This window comes from Pogoniulus pusillus, chromosome 20, assembly GCF_015220805.1.
Source record: "Pogoniulus pusillus isolate bPogPus1 chromosome 20, bPogPus1.pri, whole genome shotgun sequence".
NCBI classification, from domain to species: Eukaryota; Metazoa; Chordata; class Aves; order Piciformes; family Lybiidae; genus Pogoniulus; species Pogoniulus pusillus.
The window spans coordinates 12,590,895-12,600,000 of record NC_087283.1 but is presented as its reverse complement, the minus strand read 5'-3'; the positions used below and the strand labels follow the sequence as shown (position 1 = coordinate 12,600,000).

Genomic DNA, 9,106 nt, shown 5'->3' with positions numbered 1-9,106 from the left:
GTTTTTGTAATGAATATTTCTTAACTAACCTGTTATTTCTTAGCTGGTTTTAAGGTGTTTTAAAAAAAAGCCTTTGCTTTTACTGGTAGAAAAAGTAACATTTCCAATATGACCCATAAAACAATATTTCAGTGGGAAGCAGTTGTACCCAATGCTAAATATTTAACATGGCTATCAAAAAGCTAAAAGTTTAAAGATATTACACTTCTGCTAAATATCAAAAATAAATGACACACATCAGGGATGATTCGCTGAAGATAGGAGAGAAAGACAGAGAGTGGACAGAGATAGAAAGACACCTCAGAGTGTTTGGTGCAGAAACATTTTCTTCCAGCCTATAGAAAGCAGAGGATACAGCACAGTCAAATATGTCAAATACCTGGAAGAGCTAGATTTTGAGGAACTAAATTAATGTTACAAAACTTCATTTCCCAAGCATTAGGAAAAGTTAATCTTTTTAATTTATTTGAAAAGTGTTATTTGGTAGAATGGGCCATAAATGCAAAATACTGTTGTGAAGCATTTGGCTACAATATTATTTGCTAGATCCTATCACTACCATACTGCAAAACTTTCCAAACTTTCTAGCTGTTAGTGCATGGAGCAAGGCTGCTAGAAAGTCTGTTTCTCTGTTTCAAAATGACTTGATGAATGCATGTGTATGTCAGAGAGGAGAATAAAAGAAATGTGGACATAGTTATTTACAATTTGTATTACTCCCCAGATCCCTTGCTGTTTGTTAAATTCAAACCACACCACTCTGAGAAGTTGTCAGACAGTGTAAAAGCAGTCACATTTTCGAATGCCCATTTTCTAACAATGCCTACCAAGCTGCAAGACTACCTGCTTCGGGTTGGTACAAGCACAACAACTACAAATGCACTACCCAGCCTCTGGAAAACTTCTGCACTCAGTCTCTTGGTACAGAGCCTTCCTTTGTGAAAGATAAATTATGGCTGTCATATGCTGGTCCCCCAAATCTGACCCTAACCAAACCAGATTCTGCTCCTCTGCCTCAGCTAGCCCCATACCCCTGCAAACCCTGGTCCATGTGTCTATGAGGCACATCTAGCCAGAAGCCCCTGAAGTTGCGCTGACAGAGAGTTGACAGGCCACGTGTGACGTCACCAAGTCTGGCGTTACCATGGCAAGTGATTTATTGATGTTTATCGGGAATGAATAGATCAAAGGCAGCCAGATGACAGGCGATCAATCAGCCATCAAATCAAGGATGGCAATAGGCCAAGGAAACCTTTTCCAGCCCACATATCCCCAACTAAGGATTACTGTAAAATTATGTGGGGTTTTTTCTTTCTTTTTTTTTTAAACTGTTTTCTTTTCAATTCAGCTTTTCCAAAAAACTGCTGCTTAACAGCAGTTGACATTTCTGGCATAAGGAAAACAAAACAAACAAACAAAGAACCTCACCAGGATAAAACCTCAAAGAGTATTAAAAAAAAAAAGAGAGAGAGAAAATTATGAAGGCACTACCAGAAACATTCACCAGACATTTGACAATATACAGACCCTTTTTTCCCCCCCCCCTTTGGTTTCCTTTGCAGCTTCTCATCTGGACCCATAAATAAGACATCAATAAGATTAACAGAAGAGGTTGTCAAAGAAAGTGACCAAGTAGGTGGGTCTGTCTGCCCAGCAGAAACATCTCCAGTGTGGTTAAAGAAGGAGGAAGAAGAAGATGAAAAGTTGTGCAAAGGTACCAGTTCTAGGCTTGGATCTTCAAGTAACACTGTGGACACTTCAAATCACTTTGTCCCCACCACTTCAATCACAACATGCCGTTGATGTATACGTATCCTATCTCTTTTTACAGAAAAAATCATTTTCAGAAAGAAAGTACTTTGACTTGCTTTCACAAACCCCTTACTTGTGAATGCTGGGGACAGAGAAGAATGAGAGGTGAGAAGCAAAGTAGGTGCCAAAGTACAGGCTGGAAACAAACAAAATTCGCCTGCTTCCCCCACCCCTAGAGTCACACGGATGATACGTATTCATGTAGTATGTGCCTGCACATACTTGCCTAGCTTCCACTAAGTGTGGCCCCTAGAACTGAGCCGAGCGATGCAAGAGTTAGGAATAAAAGTGGGCACCAAAGTAGGGAAAGGGCTTTCCTATGCCCCCACCCCTGCCACCCCAAGGAAAAAAATTAAATAACACCCCCCCACGCCAGAGTGTTGTGCCTCCAGACCAACAACTGCTCTGCAAAATCCACGGCACCCAGCTTGCGATCGCGGGCTGCAGGGCAGAGAGGGAGCCCGGCGCGGACCTGCGGGCTGAGCCCGCTGGAAAGCCGTTTTATGAAAGAGACGGAGGAAAGCGAGAGGAGAAGCAACCGGCCGCGGAAGGCGGCTCTCGTACCTGCTGCGCGCCGGGGCGCCTGCTGCTTCCTCCTCGGCATGCTGAGCTCCTGCGGCCGCCGGCGCCGGCGGGGGGGGGGCTGCCTGGGCGCGGGGGTGGAAAGAGTTGCTTTAGCCCCAGAGATCCGGTGAGCTGCTCCAGTCTCGGCTCGAGGGCTGGGTTGGGGATATATTTTTTGTTGCTGTGCATACACGATGCCGAGGAGGAGGAGGCGGTGGAGGCGGAGGAGGCGGCACAGAAGAGAGGACAGCCCTGCTGCTGCTGCTGGCAGAAGAGGGGGGAAGTTTGACAAATCGCCCCGGAGGAAGGAGGAGGGGAAGCCCCCCGAAGAGGTGTGCGGGCGGGAGGGCTGGGGAGAGCCCGCAGTCCCCCCCACCCCACCCTGCGCCCCCGGTGCCTGGCCGAGCTGAGAGATCACGGCATAAAGACGGGAGATTTCTTGGCAAGAGTCGGCGTAGCTTCAGCCTGCGTTCTTCACTCCCCGGCTCCCGGCTCGGCGCTGGAACGGCGGTGGCGGCAACAGGCGAAGCTTGAAGGGAAACGAGATGATCGCAGTGTCACTCAAACTAGTCCGCAAAGAGGGAGAGGGGCACCGCGCTCCCACCGCCTCCCGCCCCGGACGGCACCTTAACTCTTTGCGCATCGCACCGCCGGACTGCCCGCCGCCGGCCGAGCACGGCCACAGCAGCGGTAGCAAAGGGTCCGCCCGGGGCGCGGGCGCCGGCGGCGAGCGCCCCCCCACACCTCGCCGCGCCCCCTCCGCCGTCCAACTTCGCCCGCCGCCGCTCTCCCCAGCAGCTAGCAGCGGCGGAGGAGCCCCGCTGGACGCCCCCAGGCAGAGCAGGGCAGGGCACAGCAGCCTGCTCCGCTCGCCCCACTCCCTGCGAGTAGCCCTTCCCTTTCCGCCCCCGCGCACACCCGGTCCCCGCTGGAGCCCCCTCCTCGGCCATTGCCTTTCCACCACGCCGGGGAATAGGACCCTCCTGACCCCTCGCCTCGTACTCTCTGACCCCACCCCCATATCGCCCTATGGCGAGTAGGGCCCAGCGCCCCCCCCGGAGCTTGAGCTATGTCCCCGCGGAGCCCGGCTGCCCCGCGAGGTGACAGCGGCGGCAGCAGCCTGGGCCCCCGCCTCGCCCCATACCTCTCACCGCCGCCCGCCCCGGCCCCAACTCACCGGCGCGCCGGGCAGCTGGCCGCCCGCCGGCACGCATCCAGCCCTCCGGCTCCCACCTGGCTGGCGCCACAGCCGCCTGGGCTTCGCTTCGCGCCTGCAGGCGGGCGGGGTGTCGGCGGCAGCGGGGCCGTTCCGGCGGGCGGCCGTTAATAGCAGCGTCTCTGCCGGCTGCGCCGCTGCGCCCTGCCCCGCGGTGCGGCCGGCCGGCCGGGAAGCGGACAGCGCCCGCGCACCCCCGCGCCCCGCCTCTTCGGGATAGATCACTTTTTCCTCTCTTTCCCTCTTTTGGGGCTTTTTTTTTTTCCCTCTGTCTTTTTGGGTTTTGGGTTTGTTTAGTTTTTTTTCATTTTCCGTCCAAGTTCACTGGCGAGCCGCCACGCTCAGTTCAGCGAGCGCCGGCGGATCGATGTGCTGCGGGTTTGATTGTGCATCCCTGGGCGGCGGGGCCGCGCACCAGCGGGGAGGGCCGGGGCGCGCGGGGGCCCCTGCCGGCCTCCCGCCTCTGCCGCGCCACCGGGCACGGTGGCGCAGCACCGGCATCGGCAGCGCTGCGCTACCGGGGCCGCCTGGGTTTGAGAGAAGTGGAGATAAAGAGGAAGAAAAAAAAAATAAAAGAAAAAGAAAGGGGGGAAAAGTAGCGATTTTTTTTTTAAAGTTGACGGGGAGGAATAAAAAGCGAGGCTGCTCTCACTTTCACGGTAAGATCAAAAACTCTCCACTAGCCCCCATTCTTCGAGTTTTGGGATCATTCCAAATACCTGACTAAGTGCAGATGTTGTTGCGTCTTCACATCTTATAAAGCCGCTGTGCCGACCGCTCGCTCTTGCTTTCCTTTCCAAGTTGCAGGAAATTCAAACACTTTACATGAAGGGTGGAGAAGGTTTGGGATATATTTTTTGGATTATTACTGTTGTGAGCTGATTTATTTTTTTGTAAAGCTGATCTTTAAGATGAAAAAAAAGTCGCAGTCGCCTAAAGTCCCCTGGAAATTGCTACTGCTGGGGAAAGCGAAACATTTCTTGCAAAACAGAAAATGGTGAGTTGTCAATTGCCGCTTCTGCTGCCAAAATCGCTCAGTTCCATCTCATTGATACTCGCTGGTTGCTCCTCACAGTTACAGTATCTGCCCGCAGAAGGAGCGATCAGATCTACTTAAGAGACGACACCGAGACGTTTCCCCCCTCCCCAAAAAGCTCCTCTGTGTGCCTGTATGTGTGCGTGTGCGCTTGCAGCAGGACGGGCGCGGGGCTCGGCGCGGAGGGTAGCGCTGCGCGGGCGGGCTCGGCTCTGTGCGGTGCGTGCCGCTAGATCCGCCCTAACATCTGTCCGTCTCACCATTGGCGCATCCATCAGTGTCACCCTGGCTGCACATTGCAACGACAACACATCAGACAAAACAGAGAGCGGGATCCAGTACAAATAACTAACACACTAAACAACTTAACCGGGAAGGAGGGGACCAGCCGCAGCACAAGTATTTACAAATGTTAGACAGCCTCGGAAAGCTACGCTGCGATTAATTGCTCCTTCTTCCTCTCTCCCTCCTACCCCTTTAAGTAGGAATTAGGAAATACAACCCCTAAATAATTCATGCCCCCACCCCCCTCCCGAAGGATGCGGCCGGCTAGGGGCAGGGGCCGAGGCGGCAACGTTACGCTCCGCGCTCATTCCAGCTCTGCGGAGGCGGTGGCTGCACCGCGACCGAGTTAATCGGGGAGCCTGGGGAAGAGGTGGACTTCGACATCAGAGGGCTGCTGGCCGAGCCAGCGGGCGCTGCGCAACATGGAGGATTTCTCCTAGCTCTGGGGTGGGAGAGGATGAAACTTTCGGAGAGTCCATGGAGAGTGCGGCCGGGAATCCGGGCCGGCTTTGTTCCTGCCCCGCTGCTCTTTGATCACGGGGGAAGGTCAGCTTTCCACCAGGCGCTTGACAAAACGCCCTGAAAACTAGCAAAATAAAAGCGATAAGGCGTGTTTAGTCATTTCAACCCTGTAAAGGCAAGACTGAAATGTGCGGGATTCCTCCAAAGGCAGGAATTACTCTGATCCGTCATTAACTGGCTGCAGAGCATCCTGAAGAAAACGCTGCAGCGGTCAATCACTAATTTTGGGGGCTTGCAAGTTGCAAGAACTTTTTTTCCTTCCACCTTCCTCACTCTATGTCTGCTCACCTTTCAGTACCTTTGCATTACACTCAACCTGCATGATGCTTCCCCCGCGTGCCCAGCGCAGGGTGGGGAGAGGGGCCGGGGTTGGTGCGCTCCCTCCTGCCTTCGTGCGCGGGTCAGGCTCGGTTTGGTCTTCCTCTCGCTGTCGTACTCACCTGCGTGCACGTATTTGTGATCTGTGTGTTGTGTAGCGGCTTGTGTATTTTAACAGATCCCGTAGCAGAGCTCTCCCTCTCGCAGAAGTGCAGCCTGCGTGGAAAGTGCAGGTTGTACCCTCAGCAGCTGAACGGTGTCACTGAAACAAACATTTGCAAGTAAGTTATCAGACCCGCTGTACGGTGAGCTCTAACCACGCATACCTTGCTTTTCGAAGGGTGGGCCACAAGCGCTGACAGTGGAGGGCAGTGAGCTTGTAACAGTGTACCAATATGAAGTTGAGGAGTGGATGAAAAAAAGTTAAACTTTTCTAAACAGAAATAGGAGGAACTTTCTCAGTTCAGTGAGAAATAATAACCGTCCGTGTGTGTGTCTCTCTGTGTGAGAGGGGCAGCAGATATACGTGCACGCAGACACACACTGTGCACTTAACACATCCACAACTCTTACTGCCAAAACGCTCAGGAAGTTGTGGAATCATTTGATGTTAACTATATCCATTTCTTTAAGGAAGGAACTAAAAAAAAAAAAAAGAAAAGAAAAAAAAAGAAAAGAAAAAAGAAAAGAAAATAATTTGAGCTTTATGTCAGACGAGCTACAGCGGGAAATGGAGATTCCTTCATGTGCAACAGCGTCTTTGGGGGTCACAGTCTATATCAGAGAACCAGAACCTGTAATTTTATTAAGTGTAAAATTTACAAACATAATGCATAAAATCGATGACTTCACAGACTCCATCTACAAAGACTCAGCACAGGAGGCTCAGGTCTTAAGCTTGCTCTTCCCAGCATTTATAAACCAAGACACCACTTATTTATAAATCATATAGTTAGATAACCATCACTTCTGAACTTTCCATCAGCTAAGAATGTTATATATTTCAACAGTGTGCACCGTTTGGTGCCCTTCTTTGTTGTGTATTTTCACTGCTCATTTCTTTCCCTTACATGAAAACTTCAAGAGTTTCCCAAGAATCCCCTCACACTACCCAGGTGCGGCCGGCAGCTGAGGGCTGAGCTGAGACGAGGACCGCTAAAATTAACGGTTGGTTGTGGGAATATCCAGGGAGGATCAGAAGGAAGTTTATTAAACTTGGAACAGCTGCCTCGTGGAAACCAACATCTTTTGGTCTTTAACCTTTTTCTCTCCCCGAGCAGCGAGTTGTTTCACCAGTTGTTCATTGCAGACAAGGGAGGGAGTAGCGTACTTCGAGGTCCCCATATGCCTGTATAGCTGCTCTCAGAGACTCATTTATTAGCACTGGCCGATGGCTTTCTCTGGGGGTGAGATCCTCTATGTGAACCGCTCCGTCCCCGGGAGCTCTCACCTCTGTCGAGCACCAGTCCGGCTCCGCGGGCTCCTCTGCCCCTTCATCAGGAGCAGAGACGCCAACGGGAGGTCCCTGAGGGTCCTCCACAGCCGAGTGTCCCCCGGACACGCAGGAAGGGCTGGGCATCAGCATGCCGGGGCCTTTTGAGGCACAGGCTGCGAAGCACTGAGGAGCGAGCTGTCGAGGGAGGAGGCGGCGCGCCTGGGGCCGGGCCGACGGGGGCCGGGCTCCTGGCGGCGGTGTGGGGGGAGCCAAGCCCGGGCAACAGGCGCAGGGCAGTGCAGCCAGGCGCCCCACCGGGCAGCGGCTCTTCCAAGGCAGTCCCACGCAGCGCGCAGGCGGAGCCGTGGGCTTCGGGAGCGTCGCGAAGGCATCGCCCGGGACCGAGCGCGGTGAGCTTCGGCAGCCCGCACTCACGCCGGGCACCCTCTCCCCGTCCGGGCGTACAGGCAGCCGGCAGCTGCCTGCGCTGGCTCTTCTCCCCGGGGTAAAAACCTCACCTCCTCCCGCGCGCCTCTCTGGCACCCAATCGAAATGGAAAAAGTGGACGAAAAGCACCCCAGTTTTCCCCGATAAAGTACAGCGCAAAAACTGTTTTCATAACGACTGGAGTAGATGAATGTGGATCTGACAAGTTTGTTTAGAAACACCACTGCCCACGACTGAATGCGATGCTCCACTTCTACAAAATACTAAGTGTTGTCAGTAATCATTGTAAGAGCAACAATAATCTGAGAACAAAGACATTTTGCAATATCTACATAACTTTTTTAGAACAAAATTACCTCAAAATGCGAATAAAATCCCAAACCTCCTGAATACAACTGAATAAATTTTTTCTCCGGGTTAAAATCTTTGCTTGAATGTAAATTGTTTGGGTAAGTGAATTTACACAGCAGTAAAGTTTGTTTGTCTTAGTGCAGTAGCTTTGCTTTAACGAAACAGATGTTTTGTCTGTAAATTGTCCAGAGAACTTCCACAGTTCTGACATGTTACAAGCCCCAGAATAGCAGCGTCCTTGCGACCAAAACAAGGCGTTTCGGGAAGAACGTGTCGGGGGGAGGATAGGAAAGTGCAAGCACGCACAGTGTCTTTAATATTTTGACGAATCCCTTTTAAGATGTACGTAATCTTGTCCGAATCGATTCGCTTCAATCTGGAGTTTAGAGTAGTTTCTCACCTATACTAGTATCAGAAATTTATCTCCTCCCCTCTCATCCCCCCAAACAGCCCTACCACTGAGGGGGGGGAATGTTGGCTCAGGAAACCCCCGGCCAGCGCGACCCGATCTGCACCAGCCCCGCACCACAGCATCCTGCGCAGCCGGCCACGCCAGGCCGCCCGCCCCTCCCCATGGCGTCGGACGGCTGCCGCTCCTGTCCCGCGAAGCCCCTGCAGAGGCGAAGGCCCCAGCACCACGCCACCGGAGAGCCGCCTGCGTCCGCCCGCCGGCTACCAACAAGTTCGCGAATTAAACTTGGGCGGTGAGAACGGCTCCTGTGCCCGGCTCCGCGGGAATGCTACCGCTGCTTCCCTGTCCCCAAGAGAGCTGGGCCCCGGCCCCGTCTCCGTGAGGTGGGGCAGAGGCAGACGCTTTTCGCGGTGCCTCTGGGACCGGTAAGGGCTCCGGCCCAGAACTGCCCGGGCTCCCGCTCGCCCTATCTCCCGCCCCGAGTCTCCGCCGTCCGGCTCCCTCGGCACTTGCCGCTTTCTCGGGGGCTGCACTTTTTTGGAGACGATGCGAGAGCTGTCGTCGCGATTCAGTCCCGCTGAATTACCACTTTTCTTTGTGTGTATGTGCGTGTGTACCCCTTGAAAGAATTTAGGGTCTCTGAGGAAACAATCGGCCGCTGCTTTGAAGGACATAAGCGATACTATTCAGAGCTAGTGTAGCGTAATG

The 9,106-nt window shown here is 53.1% G+C and overlaps 1 protein-coding gene and 1 long non-coding RNA gene across 4 annotated transcripts in view; one reads left to right on the top strand and one right to left on the bottom strand.

The window, feature by feature from the left end:
* The window catches only part of TSHZ3 (teashirt zinc finger homeobox 3), a 66,182-nt gene extending 62,237 nt beyond the window's left edge, over positions 1-3,945 (bottom strand). For 2 of the 3 annotated variants that reach the window (XR_010306040.1, XM_064160267.1), the window contains exons 1-2: positions 3,554-3,945; positions 2,377-2,905 (exon numbers count right to left, since the gene is read on the bottom strand). Coding sequence is in view for 2 of the 3 variants with exons in the window: in XM_064160267.1 (XP_064016337.1) it covers positions 2,377-2,416 (40 nt within the window). In the remaining variant the exon portion in view is untranslated. Of the gene's footprint in view, positions 1-2,376; positions 2,906-3,002; positions 3,088-3,553 lie in introns of those variants that run through there. The other variant, XM_064160268.1, reaches the window with a different exon arrangement.
* LOC135184466 (uncharacterized) lies at positions 3,174-8,058 on the top strand. The gene is made up of 3 exons (XR_010306041.1): positions 3,174-4,589; positions 5,932-6,034; positions 6,838-8,058. It is a non-coding gene; the product is annotated as an uncharacterized LOC135184466 (long non-coding RNA).
* Positions 8,059-9,106: the final 1,048 nt, after the last annotated feature.